We start from the raw sequence: 24,729 nt of genomic DNA, 5'->3' as shown, positions 1-24,729 counted from the left end.
ATATCATCAAGTAACATCAAATTCTCTGAAGATTTCACACAGGAAAATAAATGTATTTAAAAACTGAAAGAAAAAAAAATTAGTGGAAGTAACATAGTTATTAGTTAATGAAAAGCCCAAGGAAAAGAAATGGAAGAGTTGTTGGAAATTTATGAAATTTTTTAGTGCTTTCCTTGAAAGAACACATACAAAGTTATAGTTTTATCTAGTTAATATGCCAGGGAGGAGGGGTGTGGAAACATCATCAGTAGTAGTCTAACTGTGACCCTAGAATAATGTGCCTTTTATTCACTGGATCTTTGCTGCAGTTGAAGAGGCTCAAAATATCTTAAACTCTCTCAACAGCTCACTATAAAAATTTCCACTTGTCTCCTGCTGGTCTGTAGCTTTAGATCGGCGCTATCCAATAGAATGTTTTGGGAAGTGGAAATGCTTTATATCTGCTGTCCAGTACTGTAGCCACCAACCACAGGTGGTACTGTGAGCACCTGAAATGTGGCTCATGCAAATAAGGAACTGAAATATAATTTAACATAATTTTAATTTAGATTTGCCTAGCCTAATTCGGCTAGTGCTACCATTTTGGATAATGGTGCTCTGGATCCTTAGGTACCCCAGAGCTCCTTGGGGGGGCCCATTGGTAATGATTCAAATTTCAGTTGGTTTCAGGAGCCACCCAAGCAAAAAACCAGTGAAATCCCTATAGTGATCCCAGTCTGATTCACTGTTTGGAAGAGTCCCTCTTTCCCCATCCAAGAAAGCAGAAACATTCTGGGTGGCTGGGGAACCACAACATATCCCCTGTTCTTTTTAACACCTCTGTTATTTGGACGGAAGGGAGTAGGGACAGCCAAGCTTAGCCCAGTCACCAAGACAGGGGAAGAGAAGACATTGTATTCTGATTTAGTGTCATTAGCATTCTGCCAGAAGGAATGATGCAATTTCACATTAAAGCCCTTTAAAAATGTAGATGAATATGAAATGCTTATTTTTCATAACAAACTTTTGTGTTTGCATGAATGATAATGAAAAGAAACTCTTGAATTTATGGCCTGGTTGTTAAAATACACACTGTTTTGAAGCAGCAGTCCTGGAGTCTGCACCTATGGACCGAGCAGGAGTGGAAAGCTCCCCAACGTCGGACGCCACAGAACTTTCACCTTGCAGGTCACCCTCAACTCCTCAGCACCTCCGCTGTCGCCAGCCTGTAGGTGAGAGCTCAGAAAGGGACTCAGAAATATAAAAGATGGTTCCTAGCTTGAAATGTTCTTTCATCTTGATCTTTCACTCTCCAAATATTTTTTAGTCTGAGGTATGAAAATTAGTTGGAAGCAAATATAATGTTATTGTAGGAGCAAGTAATGGAAAAATAAATGATTAGAAAATACCTGTCATTATTATACCAGTATTTGTTTGGCCCCATCATGCATTACACTTTGTGTGGAGGAAGGTGAGTCAAGAAACCTGTCCTTAGATGAATGCTATTTGAAGAACTTCAGTGCTGGTTTTACCCAAATGTGCCCAGACCCTGATACCTTGCCAAGAGTCCCAGTGTAGTCTACACTAAATAGGCTCATCCGGGACAGCACAATATGGGAGGGGGGTGCTTATTAAGAATATTGTTTCATTTAAAATAAGGTCCAGGTGCATGGGACCCCAATCATCATTAATGTTAGTGGCAGAAATTGGTATATTTTCTATAGCTATGGAAATTATAAAGTAATGTCCCATAGTTTGTGTTAGACTATACCAGATGTCCTGTAATTGGAGGAAAAGCAGAGCAAAAGGTAGAAATCCTTTATTTCCCCATTGCTCACATAAATATATCCAAGGAACAGTTGTTCTTAAAATGCTTCCTTTATTCTCTTCAAGTCAATTATTTCAAGTCAGAAGGGAAAATTATTCAGTTATGAAACTAGATTCACCCCAGTTAACCCAAGTAAAATGTAGACTTTTTGACTCTCATACTCCTGCTTCCAGTAGGGCAATTTAGCAAAAGATGGAGTGTGTGCTCCAAATGGTTATTCCATGGTATATATGTGGCCTTAGCCACATGGTAGAAGCTGTTGTCATTGTCACCAGTCCCCAGGGAAGCTAGCCTGAGTCAGACTGTCGTCAGAACATTTGCCCTGATGGAGCAGCCCTCGCAGAGTGGACTGATTTCAGGCCCCTGGTCAGTCACAGGTCACCCTGTTGTTTGGGTGGTTCCGCAATATGAAGGTGACAAGCTAGCCTTCCCTGACTTGTTCTAGGTCTACTTTGGAATTAGCCAAATCTCTGTACTTCTTGTAGAGCCTTGGTCAGTCCAGGCCTTGGCAATTTTCTTGATAATTGCCACATAGGACAGACCCTCTTGAGTTCCCGGAAGAGGTTGGGACCAAAGCCCAGGGAAATAAAACTTTACTGAGGCAAGAGGTAAATGCTGTTTTCTTAGTCACTATTATGAGGGATCTGTTTTATAGTCTCTTTTTGTATGTTTGTATCCGTATATGAAATTTGTTTGTATAAGCATTATTTGGAAATCCTATTTGTGAATTAACTAAGTCCTTTGTTTCTTTCCTGATATGACTAAATTGTACAGACATGGAAGCATAGGAAGGGAGGTGCAATCTGTGATAATATGGAGGATCCAAATGGGGACAGTATCATGCATTTTCTCACTGTGTAGCTGAAATTTTGTCCGTTCATCTACTTGCCACCCTGCTCCACAAATGTTTTAAGGAGACTGCTGAAAGAGAGGGTAGAGTGTTCTATGATTTTGTGTTGGGGCACATGAAGCAGCTCTTCGCTTCCCCTCCTACTTATTTTAAATATGACTATTTAACTTTAGGGACAAACTAATAAAAACCCTTCAGGTCAGAATCACAGTGAATTATTTTCACTAAAAGCCTGAGTGAGGCAAAACATTGAGGTTGGTATCAGCATTATCAAATGCTGTGTGTAAACGATTTGAGGAGTGAAAGGCACTGCAAAAGGTATTCAGTGCATCCTTTTGATTTTGGGATGCATTCCCACTTTTGAAGGTGTTTTGAGAAGAAAATTCTATTGATAACATGACATAGAATATTTTAAAAATTGAGATATAATTCACTTACCATAAAATTAACTCTTTCAAAGTATACAGTTTAGTGTTTTTAAAAAAATATTCACAAGGTTGGGCAGCCATAACTACTGTCTCATTCCAGAACATTTTCATCAACCCCAAAAAGAAGCTCTGTACCCATTAACTATCACTGCCCATTCCCATCTTCTCCCAGCCTCTGGCAACCACTAAGCTACTTTCTGTCTCCATGGATTTGCCTATTCTGGACATTTGATATATAGAGAATCATGCAATACATCACTTTTTGTGACTGACTTATTTTACTTAGGATAATGCTCTCAGGGATCATTCATGCTGTAGTGTGTACTAGTACTTCATTCCTCTTTTGTGGCTAAATAATATTCCTTCATGTGGATGTTCCACATTTAGTTTCTCCATTCACCAGCTGATAGATATTTGGTTGTTCCTACTTTTTTGGCCATTATAAATAATGCTGCTATGGATATTAATGTGTAACTTTTTACGTGATGTATGTTTTCTGTTCTTGGGTATATACCTAGAGCAGAATTCTGATGCCTATTAATAAGGACAATACAGACCATTTGGCCCAACCCTTCATCCAGTGCAGGAATAAAAATGAGAATTTTCATTATAGAATTCTATCCATCTGCCTCACCATGCCATTTCTACTCTTTTAAATAACCAGGACAGATGGCTGACAACTCCCACTGCTCTGTTTCACCTGCTTCTGCTTTTGCAATTGCCACGGCTGCTGCAGGACACGGGAGTCCACCAGGTGAGGAGTGAGCAGACATGTGGAAATGTATATTAATTTGCCTTAATTGTCCTTGCCTGCCACTGTCTTGATGATACACTGGGCAGCTTATATAGAATGCAGATTCCCGGTTCCCATCCTGCATCAGTGTGTCTGGGGTGAAGCTGTCTTTTAAATAAGCAACTTCAGGTGAGTCTCCCAGGTGGTCTGTGGGTGACACTTTTGAGAACTTCTGTATCAGAGAAGGATGTGTTATTTCTCTTATGTTGTTTTATGGAGTTCTTTAACCTTCTTTTTAGCCAAATTACTTACTGATGGCTCATGTTTTCCTTTTAATTGAGTATAATGTTAAAAGCAAGGTGGAAGGGAACACTTGTGGAATGGGGAGGAGGAGGGAACTGTTGCTTTAGCTGACTCATGATTCATTTCCAGTAGCTCCACCATGCTTGCTGAGTTGCTTTCAGTTAATTTTCAGGATAAAGAAGAAATACGTAAAAGCACAGTATTTTAATAGATGAAAATTATATTCATTATCTCTGCCTTCTTCTCTCACTGCCTTCTTCTCTCTTATGTTAAAATAAAAATAAACCTGGATGTGGTTTAAACAGCCTTGTTGCTCTGTGTGTCTTCATCTAAACTAACCCCCTTCCTTCCAATCATCATGCTTTGTAGAACCACAAGTGGTGCTGTATTTTGTTAATTATCTATTGTTCATCTACTACAAAGTCCATTTCCAAAGCCTGTGAACCTATATTCAATAGTAGTAACTAGTAGGTACTGTCTGTGTGAATTCTTTCCAAATTGAAGTAAGAATAAGGAGTGAGAGATGTTTGATAATGAACATGACTTACATAGTAGTTATATACATCCCATCTGAATGGAAATCTGCAGGCTGAACACATTCAACTTCTTGAGTACTTTGCCACACATACTACAGTGGATGTGGTCAGGCAAACTGGGGTGTTTTTGCCCTAAATATTCCCAAAACCTTCTCCCAAAATCTCATCAACATAACACAAGACAGCCTATATTGGTGATAGTACTGATGTCTTGTCAACCCAGGTGATGGCTATTATTGACTTAATGCTATAGGAAAGTGCATTTCTTCCATGGAAGAATAAAAAAGTCTCCACTATGCTGTCAGCAGATTTGGTTATCAAATGTGATTTGCAAACATCTTCTACTATCCTTTGTTCTCACAAGCTAGTCTGTCTTTGGAAAGCAAGGGAAGTACAGAGCTTCATCAGAGGTTTCATAATTTAATTAGGGTTTATGAGGGAAAGTAGTTTTTAGGTTAATTCAGGATGGGCCCATTTCCCCACTGGCTGGAGACTAGGTAGGGGAAGGTCCTTTTTTCCACCTGAGATTGAAGTGAAGTTATAATGAACTTCAGAGAATAGCTTTCTGACTTCGGCTTGTCCATGCATGATGGGCCAGAGGATAAAGTAACCAAAACAGCCAAGTCCTCCACGCTGTCTAAACACTGCTTTTCTGCTCCCTTTCTTTCTGCTTCTCTCCTGTAGCTGAAGAACTTCAGGAGGAAAGCTGCTCAGAGGAGCTCTTCAAAGAGCTGCTGAGGAGAGGGGCCTGCTCAGTGGCCACAGCCAAAGTTGCTACGTGCAGGGTAGCCCGATCCTGGCTGAGTAGACTGCCCTTTCATCATGGTGCTACTGTTGTCACCTATAATGTGGTCAGAGCCACATGATTCAGTTTTAGAAGTAAAGGAAATAAAGGTTTGGATTTGGCCTTTTCTGTGGCCCTGCTGTAAAGGCAGCAGGTTGCACACAGGTCAGTTTCCAGTGGCTAATGGTGGTATGAAAGGGAGTCTGTTTGGGCATGGAAACCAGGACCAGTGTGTACCACGTCTTGGCCACTCTGTGGAGCTGGTCCCACAGGGGATTCCTCCTGCCTGGAACTGCATCCCAGAGTTTGGGTTCACTGGCCACTGAGGAATATGGACTCAGAGCAGAAACAAGGCCATGCTAAGAGGATGATTTGGACTTACTGGACAGCCAGGGAGAGCATGGTGCTGTTCCAGGAAGACCTAGACCCAGGTGGACAGGTGGTCAAAGGAGGGGAGTGCTAGGTCATGGTTAACACCCAAACCAGATCAGTGGGATCACTCTCTGATTCAGGAATCGCTGACCCAAACACACTATAGAACCTGGAGAGTTGCAAAGGCGAGCAGGAGGGAAGGGTGTGTAAGCACCTGAGCACCTCATGCTTGCATCAGTCTTTGCAGGCCTCCTGTCCACTTGTACGGCTGCAGTGTGAGCCCATCTGGCCGTGCAGTTCTGGCCCAGAGCAGAAAACAGGGCACTTGCTGGCCAGGCCACACAGTCGGCAGAGTGGGCTTCCGTGTGTCAGGCTCTCTTCAGGTTCCCTCCTGTTTTCATCCTCGCCCACCTTCCCCCTGTCAACCCCTCATCAAAATATACAGGAATCTGGCAATCCTGGGTTAGAATTTAATGATTATGTTTTTATTATCTGGCAACTCTGGGTTAGAATTAATAATTTCCCTTTGAAATATTCACTCTGGGTGTTTGCATGTTAAGCCATTTCTCTTTAGTTATTTCTTGAACGGCTTTCTTTTTCATTAAAAAGAATTTCAAGTTTAGCAAGATGGTGGACAGAAAATTTTCCTTGCAAAGAGGCCAGACAAGATGTGTGTGCTTGGCCCTGAGGGCAGGAGAAACAGATTTTATTTGTGGAATGTGTGCCAGGATCTGCTCAGGATTACCAGCCCTGCCCCCAGGGTCTGAATTTCCACGCACACTCGAAAAGCCTGGATTTTTTTCTCCCTGTTTTTCTAAAATTTAGGACCTAGAACCTGCCCTTGCCAAAGATGGGTAAATCTCTTCCTTTCCTATCATGCCCCTTTGCTTATGATCTACAATAGTGCCTTTTTTTGAGGTACCTTGTTGCAGAGGAAGGAAAGCCCAATTCTGTGGGTACAGTTGCTGCCCTAAGCCAATCCTTGTTAACCTCACTTTATAAAGATGCTACAGTTTATTCAGTGCTTGCCTTCTGATTGGCAGCTGAATTACATTAGGCCCACTTATAGATGGATCTAGAATTTCTGGGCCTAACATGTATACAATTTATCTCATGGAAAAGAATATAAAATTAGAGATATAAACCTTTAGAGCAGCTCCCAGGGCTCTGGAAGAGGCCTGTACGCATTGAGAAGTCCTGAAGTTTAAGCTTCATTGGCTTCCTGGGAAATTTGCTTTTGAGTTTGGTCCAGATCATTCTTGGGATCACAGCAGCTAAAGGGAATTTTGGTTGTTGGACAGTAGGGGATTAGCCCAGTGATCATCAGTCAGTCAAATAAGAGCCTGTTTCTGTGGTGGGACTTTAACTCTATACAAGATCGATAGAGAGGACAATAGATGTGGTCTTGTGTGCCACCATGCTGGGTGCTTGTATTTTCAGGCATCTGCTCAAATCTAGGAGCTCTGCATTAAAGTGGAAATTAAAATGTGTGCATTTCAGATGGCTGCTGATCCAGGGAATCTGCAGGTGCAGTTTGGATACAGTTATGATATGAATAGAAATGCAAATCCAGAGAATACACATATCAGGGCACATCATGGTGCTTACTATACACCTGAAGCCCTAGGATTAATATAGAGTTTATGAAATGATCTAAAATGAAATTTGAAAGTATGAGGTGGTTTTATGAGAGTAGAAACAATGGCAGTGAAAGTACCACAAGCAAATCTTGATTATCTGCGTGCAGATTATATGTTTGACTGTTCTGTGCAAGTCAAGGTCAATTAATGAAGTAGAGGGATGGTTGAATGCACTTACAGGAAAATTAACAGCACAGTAACAGTTGCTTAGAGAAATAGTGAGTTCTTTATTGGTGATTACTTGGGACGTGTAAAGTAGATCATTCATAATCTGTTTTTTCTTCTGTCAAACAACTTAGGCTTATGTAGTCAATAGTAGGTCTGACCTTGGTGTGAATTGTGCTTGGACCAGTTTTTGAAAATACTAATACCTGGTCCTTAGCCCCAAGAGATTTTGACTTGATCGGGCCGGGTACATCCTGGGCGTCAGGATTTTTTTTCAAGATCCCCAGGTGATACTAATGTGGAGCCAAGGTGGGCAAGCACCGGGCTAGATGGAGGAGGTGTTTGCTCCTTCTCTGGTTGCAGCATTCGCAATTTATTTCTTGGAAGCTCTGCCCCCTGTAGATGATGCTGTTTTCTCCTTGGGTAAGACAGAAAGGATGGAGGGGCTGCAATGGGCGGGATATGCCTCCCCAAGCTGGGTAAGGCATGGGCAGTATTTTGCCCTGGAGAGGAGCCCTTTGTCATGGAGAAGGTTCTGGGTGTATTTCACAGTATACCCAGGTGCTCTTCCCCTTTCTCTGCAAGAGATCTTTCTCCACTCTTTACTGTGAGAGCCTGGTGTGGTCCCTGGAGATAAAGCTCACAGAAGTATAGGGGCTCCTAAGAATGTGGTCCTCGGCAGTTTCTTGCTTGCACAATAGTCCACACTCAGCCTCTAGAAATTTGTCAAAATGACATTTCAAATGTTGCTAGCAGCTGATGGCTCCAGTGACTTTTGCTCAGGTAAGCAGATCTCAGCTGTGTCTCTCCAGCTGCACCTTCTCTTCCTCCAGTTCTGCGGGTGGTCATTCATCCTGCAACTTCAGTTTTCTGATGTGTCCCAGCAAAGTCATTGATTTTCAGTTTGTCCAACTTTCTCTTGTTCTAAAGACACATGTGCCAACTTGCAAGTTCTTCACATGTCAGAGCTGAAACTGAAAGTCTCACCTGGTGAAACTTTTATAGTGATTCTATTGATGTTGTAGGTCATTATGGGGAAGTGGTCCACCTTAACAGTATTCATTCTTTCAATCTATGAACATGAAATGTCTTTTCATTTATTTAGATCTGTTTTGATTTCTTTCAGCAATGTTTTATATCTTTCAGCATATGTTTTAAATTTATTTTGTTGCTCTTATTGCTAAGTATATGACTCTTTTTTGTTGGCTATTTTTCCTACAGGCAGTATCCTAGTTTGGGCCATATATATATATTTTTAATACATAAGAACCATTTTTCATTATTTCATCAAAGATAGCTAGTTGAAGTTTTGGAGACAGAATGTATCTCAATTATATTTTTAAATAAAACATTATTATCACTATTGTTAATGAAAAACAGAGGTTTGGCAAACCAAATTTAAACTAACAATGATTCCAAGTCTTGTTTACTTATTGAAATATAGTTGATAAACAATACTGTATTAGTTTTAGGTGTACAACATTCAACTATGAAATGCTCACCTTGAGAGTTACCATCTTTCAACATAGAAAGATATTACAATATTATTGACTATATTCCCTGTATTGTACTTTCATCCCTATGCCAAATTTATTTTATAATTCAAAGTTTGTACCTCTTTATCCCCTTCACCTATTTCACCCATCCTTCCAACTCCCTTCCCCCAAATCTTATTTTTAAACACACACACACACACACACACACACACACACACACACTGCTTGGAGTTAGAATTTTGGAACTGAGGTGTTACATCTTTAGCTGGTATGAGCCTGCAAAGCTAGGAATGCTCATTTTGTTCTCTTCTAGGGAAGATGCCCACAGCAATCTAGATCACGTGGAGCCCCTCTCTGCACATCATTTGTCTGTGCTAGGTCTTCCAAGCAGACCCAGATCCCCAGCTGGCCTGGGCCCCCTCTTTCCTGACCGTGTTGCACTGCCAAGTTGTCTTCCTGTGTGCTGCTCTTTCCTGGGCTCCATACACACTGTTCTCCTCTAGTACTCTCACCTCTGCAAAGGTGCAAAACAACTGATTGTGCCTGCTCGCTTCTTTGATTCACTCACATTGCTTGATTGCTACTTGACTGTATTAGCTTCATCCATTTCAGGGCCAGGCAGGTAACTGAAGTGGGGGCTGGAGAGCTGCTCCGTGTATAAGGGGGCAGCCACTGTGCAGTAACCCCCGGTTTTTGCCAAAAGGCAGAATACAGAGCAGGGCTCTCAAATCTATTTTTCTTTCTTTTTTCTCATAAGAAAAGCCAGAAATCTGGGTATTTATATCAAGTCTGTTTTTAAATATTGGAAGTGAATTCATACTCTTTAAAAACACTGTCCAGGACAAACAAAATACTTCCGTGAACCGCATTTGGCTGTGAGCCACCAGTATGTGACGTCAGATTTACTGTAATCACTTACAGCTGGAGTGTAGGTTGATACAGATACGATTTCCTGAGACACACCTAAGGATTAGTGTGGGTCCCTGAATCCCCTCAGTGCCCCCCACCCCACTTCTTTTACCTTTGTCTGAGCTGTTTTATAGGAAGTCCATCTCTTCTCATACACTGTGGCTTGACTATTTTTTGCTTTCACAGGATCATCTTATCTCGAGGGTCTGGAGGGTGGCTCACTGGCACCCCTCACTGTAGGGGTGTCTGCAGGGACCATCTTCTCCATCTTCTTTTGTAGATTCCCTAGCAAAGGTGAGACCTGTAGTGATGGAGGGTCTGGGCCAGGTTCCCACAGCTACTGAGAATGATGCTCAGATCTGTCCACTACCAAACTGCGGCTTTCTTTGCCCTGATAATGCCTCTAATCCTACATTTACTTCAAAAAGAACAAGCTCTTGGGAAATTTGAATTATTTAATTTTGTTGTGGCTTCTCAGTCCTGTCTTTTGTCTGCAGCACACTCATTTCTTTGATCTCCTTCCCACCTCTGTGTCTGCCTGGCCTTCACCGCACAGATACAGCAGCCTGGCAGCTCCGGAGACCGGGGCCCTGGTGGAATTACTCATCTGCGGGAAGATTCTTACTTGGCTAGCAGATGACAGTGAGAGAGCTGTGATTTCTTTCACAATTGCAAGAACTAGGACCTTAGTACAATGACATAATCTGGTCAAAGGAAGCATTTATCTCTATGTGGAGAATTGGATTAAATTTGCAGTAAGATATTGATTACCATGCATTAAGTTAATGTCACAGAGGTACCCTGCTGTCTGTAGTCCCTTTCAGGATTTGTGAGAACACTAAGCTCTGTTTAAATAGCTTATCTATTTTTTGAGTGAACTTATAAGAAAGGCACAGAATATGGGCTTTTCCCAATGTCTATCTTCCAAACTGAAATTGTAAGTTCAGGCAGGAATCACGAATTGATTTTCTGTTTCAAACTCAGAAGGTTAATATCAAATAGATATTTCACTGCAGTGATTCTAAATAGGGTGTGGGTAGGGTGGAAGCTAGGGACTTCTTCAGAATACACCTTTTCTGTGGGGGTTCCAAGTGGCCTCCTCCCAGAGTCAGGCACAAAAAGAGAGACGCTATCCATGGAAAATGTGCCACGTACCTGAATGGTGTGGAAGCACAAATAAGGATAAGAATCACTGCTCTGCTACCTGCTGTTCTCGGAAAGACTGTGCTCACTGTCTTCATCTGATTCCTTATTCCTGGTGTCCTATTTCCTGGCTAGTTAGGACATAGGGGAAACAGTCTGTCTGTCTTACCCAAGTTAGCAGTGGTGTTCAGAAGTCTAAGGAGAAATGTTGGCTGTGTGAGTGTTCCTCGTTTGGGGCCCTCACCATCTTTCATTTTCTGTGCAACCTTGTTTTAGTTCTTATTCATCTTCCCTTTCCCTGTGTCCTGCTGCCTCTTCCCCTGGTATGTCCTTACCTTTTTGAGTTCTGCATTTGTTACATATGGAGGTATGTCCTCTCACCAGGAATGGCTGCATTCTGTGTGGGGCCCATTGCCATAAGAAAATGCAGGTCCCTTGTTTAAAAAGTTTTAAGAATTTCAAGACTGTGACAGTTGTGTATTAAACCAAGTGTGTTAAACTAAGTTTGGCTTTCTAGGTGTGGGGCCCTGGGCAGCACAGATTGCACACCACAGAGCCCACCCTGCCTCTTGCAGTCCAGAGAGGAGCCCCTTAGCTTCCTGCTCAGGGTGTGCCCATCAGTGCATTTCCACGATTATATCCTGGTTCCACAGACCCTTTCTGTGGTGAAAAAGGTACTAAGAGAAAACAAGCCCCCTTATATTAAAGATGAAAAATCATAGGCTGGGAGATACTAGTAGAGAAAAAAAAAACAACTTAAACCCAGGACTCTTGATCCTCTGAGGAGACAACAAATTTTTAAAAATTAACATACAATAAAATACTTTCAGAATGTAATCTCTGATCAGTATCTCTGATGAATCAGAAATATACTCACTATGTTATGATGACTCAGTAACCCTAAAACAGAAATACTCATCATACAAGACTAAAAAACGTTCTGGTTTCCTGGACTTTTGGTTATTTGAACTTTTATAATAAATGCAACAAGGCAAATAAACAGTAATAGGTATGTTAACACTACAAAAAACTGAAGATCATTATTCTGTAAAGTTGGTAATAGTAGACAGCCTCAACAGTATTATAATGAAAAATGAGATTTCTCAGTGAATTTTCTATTGGGAGAAATAATCAATGATAATGTTGTGATTATGTAACATTGTATCAGCTCCATACATTAAAAAGGATGAGATAAGCTTTTAGTTAAAACATCTTTCAAGGTGCTATGTCAAAGATTAAATAGTGTAGTCGAAGTTATCTATTGAGATGTTGTTTTTACATGGTTAGTAGTGCAAGTCAGCAAAGGTAAATAGAGCCCTAAAGCTTCTGACATCTATGGTAAAGGAGGAATGGGCTTTTCATCTGCTAGGAAATGTCCCCTAAGGGTACAAGTCCTGTATGTTTTCCTTAGTTATACAATCAGCATTTGGTTCAGGTTGTTTCTCTTATTGGCATTTATAGCCTGTGGCTTCACAAGTGCTGGGAAGACCTGAGGAGACAATTTAATTGCATGTAATTAGCCTGATGTATTAATTGCAAATACATTATAAATGTGGGTAGTTTTTGCTGATGGCCTCCTAAAGTCACACCTACATCTTGCAAACCCCTATCCTATGCTTTCCCTGTTGGAAACTTCTGTATACAAACTGAGCGGTTACACATATTACCATCATGATAATAACAACAACAATGAAGTTGCATGATTCTATAGGGTACACTATACACCAAGCACTACTCTAAGCTTTACATATGTTAACTGATACATGAGGTAGTTATCACATTCACTTTCCAATAGAGGAAACTGAGATACACAGAGTTAGTAAATTGCCTAAGGTCACACAGCTAATAAGTGATATATTTGAATCCTGGCTAATGAATAGAGGACCTACAAGATTTTGTACCAGTCCCAATCTCTGCCTTACATATATAGGGCCAAGCTGGAATTTCATTCTTTGGGCTTCTATAGTGCCACCATTTTATTTGGAGAAGAACAGGAACATTTCTGTTGTGTGGTCTGGTGGTTTTAAAACTTTGTCCACAAACTCTTCCATACTCCTTCCTCAAGAGGTGGAGCTTAATTTCCCTTCCCTTTTCTGTGGCAGGACTGAGCAACTTGCTTCAGACAGAATTAAGCAGAAGTGACTATGTATAACTTTGGAGCTAGGTAATCAAAAGGGTCAGTGGTTGGTTAATTTATGTTGGTTAATCTGTCTCTTGGATCATTTGTTCTGGGGAAACAAGTTTCCATGTCATGAGAGGAGGCCTATGAGGCTGGCAGTTAACCAGAATGTAGGCCTTCTGCCAAAAGTGTCATAGTGGGCTTGGAAGTGGAGCCTCCAGCCCCAGTTGAGCCTTCAGATGACTGCAGCCCTGGTGGCCATCTGGACTGCAACCTCATGAGCCACCCAGCTGAGCCTCTTTGAATTCCTGTCCTAAAGAAACTGTATGATAATAAATGTGTATTGTTTTAAGTCTCTAAGTTTTAGGATAATTTGTTATGTACCAATAGATAACTACTATAGGTGGTATCATGATAGTCAATGAACCTTTGCCAAATTATTCATGAGCAAATTAAGTTTAAGGAGCATACTTTGGAAAGAAGCATGTCTGGGCTATTCCTAGTGGACAGAGCTTCCTGGGCTTATTCCGTACCAAATATTTTGAAACTGAGGGACTATATCTAAAATTAAAAGTAGCTTAAATCTATCCTATATTTCAAAATCTCTGAACAGTTTTTCACCTATAGTGATCTGAATTGAAAAGACTGATTTTTCTGCTGCTTGAGAGCTGAGAGCAGTTTGATTTTAGCACAACTGTTGCTTAGCAATAGGAAGGAACTTAATGGCTCTACTCTCTTCTGCAAACAGAGAAGAGCCTCCCTGTGTAGCTATTGTCTGTCTCTACTGCTGAATTTAAAATCGTAATTATCATTTTAAGATGAAATTGAAGCTGGCCTATGTGACACATTACGGTTACCTTAGCATCTCAGCTGCCCTGGGGGTTAGTCTATCCCAACTAGCAGAAAAGCTGGTCTCTTGGAATCATGGGGCATTTGAAAGTCAAAGACAAAACTCCAAAGAAGCAAGTAAATTCCTCATTGGTAGATGGTTTGTATTCCCTGTACATTGGCTTTGTGGTTCTGGGGCTAAAAACTTGGATCTTGAAATGTTGTGACTAGAAACTGGGCCAATGATATCAGGGAAGAGGCTATGGAGGGAAGGGGATTCCAAAGATATTTGGGGGAGGGAGAGAGGGAGGGAAGTCCAGCTACCACTGACCTTACTATTCCAGTTGTGTTGGAAAGACTCCTAGAAATGTCAGCTGCTTTAAATTTTTAAGCAAAAGGTCTAAATCTGATTGTTCACCAGAGAAGTTGGTATTAAGATTCAGAAACCTCTGTCCGGATTAAAAGTATTATTCTTTTCCACTCTTTGGATTAAATGGTGCACAAGTTTGATTTTGTTTAATCTTCAATTAATTATATAGGTCTTTCCATGTGTATCCCATGCCATACCAGGCACTGTCGAAAGGTAAAAATGAAATAGAAAGCATTGTCTCTACCGCTAAGAACTGACAATCCAGTTGAGATTAGATGAAAAGCCATAATGTAAATCTCAAAGGATCAAGATGTAAACTCCAGGGTACTAATCATCAGTACGATTATCAGCCATGTTGTTAAACTCTGGACTTGAAAACCAAGGGAAAATGTCACATTAGCAAAATAACAAGGCTTCGGTGCGTGACCCTGAAAGGAAAGGTTAATGTAGTTTCAAAGTATTTTATAAACTCTTCCAATTAGTCAGCATTCTCTGAAAATAAGTTTTCTTGTGTTTTTTTTTTTTTTTTTAACTTTGAGACAGTTTTCCCCCGGGATCTGCAGTTATTCTGCATGGGCGCGCACTCCTGGTGTGTGTAACGGGCGTGGGGATTTCGCTGGGATTAGAGTAAGTGGAGGCAGCGTCTGTCATGTGAAATACAATCTTCCTCTTCCTGTCATATGGGATGAAGTTAATATTGCCAAGATTTCTACACATGCATCATAATGAGAGGTGGTGAAAGACTGTATACTGAAGCAAATTATATTTCAGTGGCTTCAAAAATCAGCAGACATAACCCTAACATAAAACTTGAAATAGACTAGTTTGAAATAGAGTTAAATAATAGTATTGCAATGTGTTTTTGTGGGCATGCATGTTTTAAAAAAATAAATGTAGCAAATAGTCATGGGGGGACACACATTTCCTTTTTCAGATGTTATTGAATAATCAGCTATAAAGACTCTGAGGGTAGATGTTTAATTATGTGTAACATTCAAGGGGCAACAGTGCAGATGTTACCTGTCTATGATCGCCTCCTTTTTATAGACTTCTTCTTTGCACTTACTTCTTATTTTCAATAGCCTGTGTACATTCAGAATTAATTCAGAACACTAGAACATCTTAGTCAGGGAAAACCTTCATCATGCAAACCTTACCAGAGTCAGTTCTCTTGATTCCTGTGCATAAAACAAGCCACAGTCCCCTTCAGAGGCAGACTCCCAAAGCAGACCTGGCAAAGGCTAGAGTCCCCTGCCCCCATCTCACTTACCTTCCTCACTGCAGTGTTAAACATTTGTAAATGATGTTCTCATTCCCTTTTTTCTATCTTCACGTCATGGATTTATGAAGACCTAAACCTATATACCCTTACAACTGTATGCTGTCTTACAGTTTGAAAGCCCCTTAGTGAGTAACAGCATGTGTGCTCAACACATCAAGCCTGTGAAATAGAAAGTCTTCTAGTATATAAAGAAACAGGCTCGGTGAGGTAAAATGACTTATCCATGGGCAGACATAAATTGCAAAAATAGGACCTGAGTCAAGTCTCTGGTCTCCTAATCTAGTGCTCACTATACTAAACTTTTGTCAAGTGGTATTTCAGAACCACATACCTCTGACCTATCAAGGCACACTTGAACAATTAACTGGTATGCAATTAATTAATTTGTCTCCAGTGGTGTTAGTAGTTAACCATCTTTAAGTATGAATGTCAACTTCTTTCCCTCTTAGATCCAGTCACTTTTGGTTTATATGGAGGTTTCAGGGGCTGCCTCTTATTCCCGGTTTCCTTTGTGAGTTTCATAGTTGGTGTCTGATTTCCCAGCAGGCCCAGGGCCCAGCACCAGTGCATTCCCCATGGGGGGTACTTGGATGTTGACTGACACACAGACAGACATTTTTAGGGGTTTGAACATATTTCTTTTTTTTTTCTAAGTATTTCTTCAGAGAAACATCAAGGCATGTAGAAGAAACCTCTGAACTCACCAAAAAGATTTTACTTAATTACTTTGTCATTTAAAAATCTACCCACCAGGAGTTTCTTTGAAATATATCCTACTATTCAACTACCCTTGCTGGTAACTAAGAGATAGAAGTCTCTCATTTCCAAAGACTGGCTGCCTGCCATTTTTAAATCTTTAAACAAATTTATTGAGATATATGTCATGTATCACACATCTCATGCATTTGAAAGCATACAATCCAGTGGCTTTTAATATTGCCCTATCATCTTAAGTGGACTTCCACTCTTGGTTCTGAAAATACTCAGGCTGCCTACTGTGGAGAACAGTTCAGCAGGGACGTCTGATGGACTCGGGGTGTCTGGTCTTGCTCTATGGGGTGCACAGGGGATAAATACAGTTAGGAAGTTCCTTACCCCCCCACCCCAAGAGTTAACAGTTAGTCCTGAGGATTTGAACTTATGTTCTTATTACACTGGGGCTGGGAAAGGGAAGCTATGTGTCCTTTCCCAGGGACAGTGACTGCTGGACAAGGGGCCTCTGGTTGCTGGTGACCAGCGATCTGGCAGTGGAAAAAGAAACTATTCAGGGACAGGGCCATGAGGGCCTTAGAGAGAATGGGGTATTGGTGAGGGCATTTAAGAATGAATCTCCAAGGAGTCAAGATTGAAAAGTGGTCAAGAGGGTGGATTTTGGTATCGAATAGACTCGTGTCTGAGTTCCGCCACTTGTCTGGTTGTGTGACCTAAGGCTGCCTCTCTGGGTCTCATTTTTAAGTGGGGATAATGATGGTACTTCCCTCATAAAGTGTCATGAGCATAAATGAGATGATCCTTGTGGAGTTTTTAGCTAAACATTTTTAACCAACTAAACACTCAATAAATATTTCCTGCTGTTATTATTGGCTATTTCCTCCACATGATTTATAAGCTTCTTGAGAATAGGGAGTGTTGTGTTTACCGTTAGATCACCAGCCCCTTTCATCATGACAGAGTGTTGAATTAAAATGAATGCATTCCCCTGTCACCCATTTATTCCCTCTATCTCTTCCTGCCTCCCCTATGTGCCCATGTGAGCCCCCTACTGACTGTTACATGGGCAAGAATTAGTAAAATCACCACAAAAGATATTAATTGTGTGTTATCCAGTGAAAGGAGTATAATTTCTGGGTACAATCAAAAGACCTAGAAAAGGCTTTGTTGATTGAATCTTTTACATAATGGTATTCACCACAGTAGACTCTTGTATATAATGGCAAGTAACTGGGGAGAGAAGAGGCGACAGGCAGTGGTAGGAGGTACTGAGGACTTGCCCTGGGATGGTTCTGGAAGGAGAAAGAGTCTGCAAAATGTTAGGGTAGACATTTTTGGGACTCTCTTGTCCCCTCCTGGCATAAGCCAGGAGCTCTGTCCTCTCACTTTATCTTTAAGTGAAAACCTCTGCCTTCCTCTACTACAAAAAAATGTTAGGGTAGACATTTTTGATGGACAGTATATAGGACATGGTGAAAGAGAGAGGAGTGATGCAGACAAGTGCATTGTGATTCTAAGACCTGAAAGACCAAGTTAATAATACGATGGTGATCTCAGTTCACAATTAGCTAAGTGTTAAGTGTCAGCAAGCAGTTTAAGTGGGGAGGATCAGAGAGGGGGCAAGATGCACTTCCAAGATGAGCTTGTCCAGCCCCTGTCTCTTCTGAAGAGGCATTCTCTGAGCTTGTTTATTTACACCTCATGTCATTTTGGGAAGGGCTTGAGGCAAATCCTTGGCAGCACTATGAGTCAGAAGATATTGCCTGGCCTTCATTCTGGACAGAGTCCAAGGGGGATTGAGGTTTAGGTCCATTAGAACAGGTATCATAATAATAAAATTTATGTTTGCAACCTTCTATCCTGAAAGCGTCACACATTCCAATGAAGGTACCATGTGCAAATTGTTGTCACTGTTCAAGACAAGGTCATCTCACATGGCTTTTGCTTTTGTGCACAGGCTGTACTTTTCAGTGAGTTGAGGGTCCGATGCTCTGACAGCCTGTTGTGTATATCCTCATATTCTGGGTTAAATCACTTAATAGCTTTTTTTGGATATCAGTTACCTCAACACTGAAAAGGGAACAATAATATCTAACTTACTGAAGATGTTGAGAATTCTATTCCTTTTCCAGAGTGATAATCAGAAAGAAAGGTGCTGTGTAAGGACAAATGTGTAGTGTGAGATACCAGGATGGCAAGTAGATTGTATGGTTGTTTCCTGCTCATTGACATTTTCCAACTGCCTGGTTGACCAGTGCCAGAAAGAGATCGTTCTGTTGGATATAGAGAATTCCAAGATTGGAAAGGCAAGAAGATTGGGATCAAGGAGAACATCTCCAGGACGCCTGAATAGCTGCCAGTTGCTCTATTTCATCTACTGTGGTCAGTTCCGGTAATTTCCTTTGCAAGAATTCCTTGAGGCTTTTCCTGAAACTGCCCAGCCATGCGAGTATATCATAGGGCTGGAACTGAGTCTTATGGATTGTTTTCATAGGCACGATCTTGGACCATATCCGTCAGTGGATTTGGCCATACTGGTGCTGTGATCACGTATATGCTCCAGAATAGTTTCCAATGTGGTTTAATTCAATATATGATTTTTTAGTACTGATTAATTTTTATGCATAATTAATATAACACCTCATTCATTTATGTTGCAACACTGGGTTTTCCATAGTCAGGAGGAACTGAGAAGTAATGCTAAATCTATTGAACAAAGAGGTATTTTTGTTCAAATTTAAGTAAAGATTATGGATACCAAATTCAGCATTTGGACAATAATTGCTCATAGTTTGAAGCTATCACCAATAACCTCAATACTTCTTGTCAAAGTATGAAATGGTTTATTATATCTGAAAAGAGAAAAGGATATTCAAATTTAGGTTAGGCTTTTAGAGGGTATACAACTCCCTTCTCACTACAAAGCTATCAGATTCAGAGACAGGGTGATCTAGTCCAGATGAAGATTCTATGATGTGTTATTTGCCAACATTTTATGTGCTTAAAAGCAACATGGGAGTGGTGGAGTGAAGACCTAGTAGACATTTATAGAACACTTTACCCAATAAAAGAAGAATGCATGTTCTTAGAAGCAGACCTAAAAATATCTCCCAATTACGCCATAAAACAGGTCTCATAGATTTTAAAAGATTGAAATTACATAAAGGTGTGTTTTGAAACACAATGGTATATAGAAATCAAGAACAGAAATAAAATTGAAAAATCCCAAATATTTGGAAACTAAATGCATTGCTTAAAAACTCTTGGGTCAAAGAAGAAGTCACAGAGAATTTAGACAATTTATTGAAATGAATGAAAATGAAAACATATATCAAAATTTATGGGATTTAGAGAAACAGTCTTAAGGAGGGAAGTTTATAGCTTTCAAAACCTATATTAGGAAATAAAAATGATCTCAAATCAATAATTTACACTTCTACTTAAGAAATCCATACAAGAAAAGGAGATCAAGGAGAGATCAGCATAAATTAATGAAATAGAAAACAGAAAAATAAATAAAGTCAAGAAAGCCAAAAGTTATCTTTTGAAGAGATCAACAAAATTAACAACCTTAAGCTAGACTGATCAATGAAAGAGATAAGACACAATTGCCAAATATCAAGATGACAGTGGGGAACATCACAACCAACACTACAGAAATTGAAATGTAAGGAAATACTATGAACAACTTTATGCCAACAAATAAGATGAAATAGATAAATTTCTTATAAAATACAAATGACCATAACTAACTAAAGAAAGAAATAGAAAATTTGAACATATTCATAACAGATAAAGATATTGAGTTTGTAATTAAATATCTTTCCCCAAAAGAAAATCCCAGACCTAGATGTGAGGTGATTTCTACCAAACATTTAAAGAATAAATAATGTTAGTCCTTCATAAAATCTTCCAGAAAATGGAGGAACACTTTGCAACTCATTTTAGGAAGCCAATATTATCATGACACCAAAGCCAGACTAAGACATAAGAAACTACAGACTAATATCCCACATGAATATAAATGCAGAAAGTCTTAATAAATATTAGCAAACCAAAGCCAGTGATTTATTAAAAGAATTAAACACTATGACTAAGTGGGATTTATCCCAGGAATGCAAAAATTGGTTTAACTTCAGAAAAATCAATGAATATATTACATCATATATATATAATAAAGGATAAAAATCATATCATTATCTCAATAGAGGCACATAAAACATTTCATAAAATCCAACACCCATTCAAGAAAGTGGGAATAGAGGGGGAATTCCTCAGCCGATAAAAGGAGTCTATGAAGAACTTATTATAGCTAACGTGATACTTTGTGGTGAAAGACTGAATACTTTCCCCCAAGTATCAAAAGCAGTATCAAGGATGCTTATTTTTACCACTTCTATTCAGCAATGCACTGGAAGATCTTTCCAGTGCAATAAGAGAGGGGAAAAAAAAGATAATATGAAGATATCCTGACAAGAAGAAAGGAAGTAAAACTGCCACTATTCACAGATACGATCATGTGTGTAGGAAACCATAAAGAATCCACCAAAAAACCACTAGAACCAATAAACAGGTTCAGCAAGGTTGCAGGATCCATCAATATTTAAAAAATCAATAATATTTTATACTAACAAGGAACAATTCAAAATTGCAATTAAGAAAACAGTTCTGTTCACAATAACATCAGAAAGAATAAAATACTTAGGAGTAAATTTTTTTAAGTGAAATACTGTACTATAAAGTACAAAACACTGCTGAGAAAAATCAATGGAAAGATACATCCAGATCATTGATTGGAAGATTCAATATTTGTTAAGATGATAATTTTTCTAAAATTGATCTATAAATTCAACACAGTTCCTTTCAAAGTCTCAGTAGACTTGTTCGTAGAAATTGATTCTCTGATCCTTAAAAAATGTACAGCTTTCTTTACATGCATACATTATAAATCTCAGCAAGGTTTGCATTTGGGTTTTTTTCATTTTTTGTTTGTTTTTGGGTATATACTAATATTTCTTAGGCAATGCAAAGAACTCAGAATAGCCAAGACAATTTTGAAAAATAACTAAGTTGGAAAACTGTACTTCCTGATTTCAAAACTTAATAAAAGACTACAGTTAGCAATACTTTGATGCTGGCAAAAAAACAGTCATATTTATCAATGGGTCAGAAGTAGGAGTCTTGAAATAAACCTTTAAATTTATGATCCATTGATTTTTTTATAAAGATACCAAAGCAATTCAATGAGGGAAGAACAGCCTTTTCCACAACAGTGCTGGAGCAATTGCATGGCTACAAGCGAAAAGATTATTTTAATCTTAAATGTAAGGGCTAAAATTATGAGCTCCAATAAAAAACAGGAGAAAATCTTAGTGCATTGAGTTGGGTAAAGAATTTTTAGATACAACCTCAAAAGCAAGATCCATAAAGAAAAAAAAATTGATAAATTGGACTACATCAAATTGAAAACTTGTGCTTCAAGGAACACCATCAAGAAAGTAAAAAAAGTGAAAAGACACCCCATAGAGAAATGGGAGAAAATGTTTGTAAATCATATTTTCGGTAAAGGACTTCTACCCAGAATATACACAGAACTCCTACAACTTAATAATTAGACAACTGAAGTAAAAATGGTGGAAAATTTGAATAGTTATCTCACTAAAGAAGATATTCAAATTGCTAAAAAGCACATCAAAAGGTGCTCATTAGCCATTAGAGGAAATAACAAATTGAAACCACAATAAGATACTACTTCATAGCCATTAGCATAACTGTAACTTAAGATTGACAGAAAATAACAAGTGACAGTGCAAATGTGAAGAAATTGGAGCCCCCATACACACTGCTGGTGGAAATGTAAAATAGTACGGTCACTTTGGAACACAGTTTGCCAGTTTCTTAGAAAGTTCAACATAAGTTTACCATAAGAGCCAGCAATTCCATTCCTGAGTACAAGGTATCTATGCAAAAGAAAGGAAGTCATGTGTTCACACAAAGACTTGTGTACATGAACGTTTATAGCAGCGTTATTCACAATGGCCCCGAATTAGAAATAATCCAGGTATCTATCGTAAGTGAATGGATAGATCAATGTGATATATTAATATAATGGAATATTATTCTTCAGTAAAGAGGAATGAATTACTGATACATGCTACAATGTGGATGTACATCAAACATATTATGCTAAGTCTGAGGTCGGCAATTTGTTTTAAAGGGTCAGATAGTAAATATTTTAGGCTTGTGGACCACATGGCTTCTGTTGAGACTTGCCAGCACAGTCCTTTTAGAAATGAAGCAGCAACACACAATATGTAAATGAATGAGTGTGACTATGTTCCAATGAAGCTTTATTTATAAAAACAGGCAGCAGGTAATGCGTGACTCCTGTGCTAAGTGAAAGAAGCTGTATGCACAAGACCACATACAGTATGATTCCATTTATAGGAAATGACCAGAAAAAGTACATCTATAGATTGAAAGCAGATTCATGGGTGCCTGCTTGGGGGTGGAACAGGGATTGACTGCAAATTGGCACGAGGATATTTTGGGGATGATGGAAATGTTCTAGAATTGGATTGTAATTATGGTTGCATGACCTTATAAATCTGCTAAATAGCAGTGAATTATACCTTTAAAATGAGTGAGTTTTATGGCATCTCAATAAACCTGTTAAAAAGAATATGTACTTTCATCTATGCTTGTTTCTGCTATTTTACTAGCTTTCCATTTTATCTTCACGTTGTTACTTTTTTTCTTGGGTGAAAAACTTATTAGTGACTCTAATGTTGAAGCTAAGAGCAGTGCTTAGAGACTTTTATAAATGCCTTGGAACTTGGAACCCTTACCTCTAGAGCAAAAGTTGCTATGAGTTAAGTGGGTTCTTTTTGAACTCTCTCCCAGGAGTCTTACGAGGAAAACCTTAGTTAGAACTCTGAAAGAAGCTTTATAGCATCATCAGTGCCATAGTATCCAGAACCAAGTCAGGGACTCTGGTTTTGGAGGTAATAAGACACTTTTAATTGAATGTATTTTCTTCTGGCCTTCTTTAAAAATTCTTATAATATCTAACTTAGACTAGAGTAGGTTAATTCATCTGATACTTAAGGAATTGTCCATACCTTTTGAAGATTATTTTATGCTAAGAAGGGAACATTTATGTGTGCCTGCTGTCTGCCATGATCATTGCATTCCAATCATGGAATCTGAGTCTCAGATGGGTCAAGGACTCAATGCAAATTCCATCTTGGGATCATTGGTAATTGCAAATTTTCTTCTGCATCTTATCAAGAGAATAAAGTGTAGAACCACTGACATTTCTGATACATAGGCAAGCTCTTGCAGAACTGAAAATTATTGTGATGGTGATAGAATTGGTCATACTGAGAGAAAGAGGGCCATGTGATGGCTGGTGTGGTGGTCTGCTGATTTTGTGTCACTTCCCTCATCAGAGAGCATTTCCAAGGTGTGATTTTTGAGAGAAAACATCCTTTTCTCTGGGCTCATCATGGGAAATAAGCTCTAATGAACAACCTCACTGTAGGATTGAGATGCTATTAAATCCTTGCCCCTAGACCTAAGTATAAGAGCCAGGTGGAATCTTCAGAAGCCAGGGGCAAAAATGCATTCCTACAAGAGGATGTGCTATGTACCAGTCATAGAACTTTTATGATCTGCTGAACTTACTGAACATTATATAGGTAGGGAGGACCTCTTAGACAAAAATAGAAATATTGTTTTGTTCCTACTGTAGCTTCTTTTCACCTTGTATACAAGGATTCCACATGAACTGTAGTGTGCAAATGATCTGATGCTTTAAGTCCTCATAATAAAAATTACTGTGAACATTATCAGCCCCAATGAGCTTATTGTCTGTGTGTTGATCTGATTTGCATCATCTTTTATTTGAATTCTTTCATTTTGTCAGCCAGCCCTTTTCTCTGAACCTATAGAACAATCTTTAGCAGTGGTTTGGTTGTCATTTAATTGAGAAGTCAGTTTCTGCCAGGCAAACATAGACTGGGACAGGCTTTTTAAAACTATCACATGTTGTCTTCTAAAGATGGATCAAAAGTGCCTAGTTGACCCAGACTTGTGTTCAGAATTGAGAAAGGCTCTGTGTGAAGTTTCCTTACCTCTGTTGGGATTTCTTTTCTTTTTTCTTTCTTTCTCTCTTATTTTTAAGTGGAGGGGCAGTGGTAGGAAAGCAGCTGCAAGGCATATGAGTATTTAAGTGTAGTATCTACTTACAGA

The 24,729-nt window shown here is 39.3% G+C and overlaps 1 protein-coding gene across 3 annotated transcripts in view; it reads left to right on the top strand.

Moving 5' to 3' along the window:
* The window catches only part of RASGRF2 (Ras protein specific guanine nucleotide releasing factor 2), a 222,706-nt gene that overhangs the window by 133,422 nt on the left and 64,555 nt on the right, over nucleotides 1-24,729 (top strand). For all 3 annotated transcript variants that reach the window (XM_036914180.2, XM_036914178.2, XM_036914177.2), the window contains exons 16-17: nucleotides 1,086-1,211; nucleotides 3,750-3,839. In XM_036914180.2, coding sequence (XP_036770075.2) covers nucleotides 1,086-1,211; nucleotides 3,750-3,839 — 216 coding nt within the window. The remainder of the gene's footprint in view (nucleotides 1-1,085; nucleotides 1,212-3,749; nucleotides 3,840-24,729) is intronic.

Source organism: Manis pentadactyla, chromosome 2 (assembly GCF_030020395.1).
Source record: "Manis pentadactyla isolate mManPen7 chromosome 2, mManPen7.hap1, whole genome shotgun sequence".
Lineage (NCBI taxonomy): Eukaryota > Metazoa > Chordata > Mammalia > Pholidota > Manidae > Manis > Manis pentadactyla.
This window is presented reverse-complemented; position numbering and strand designations above follow the sequence as displayed.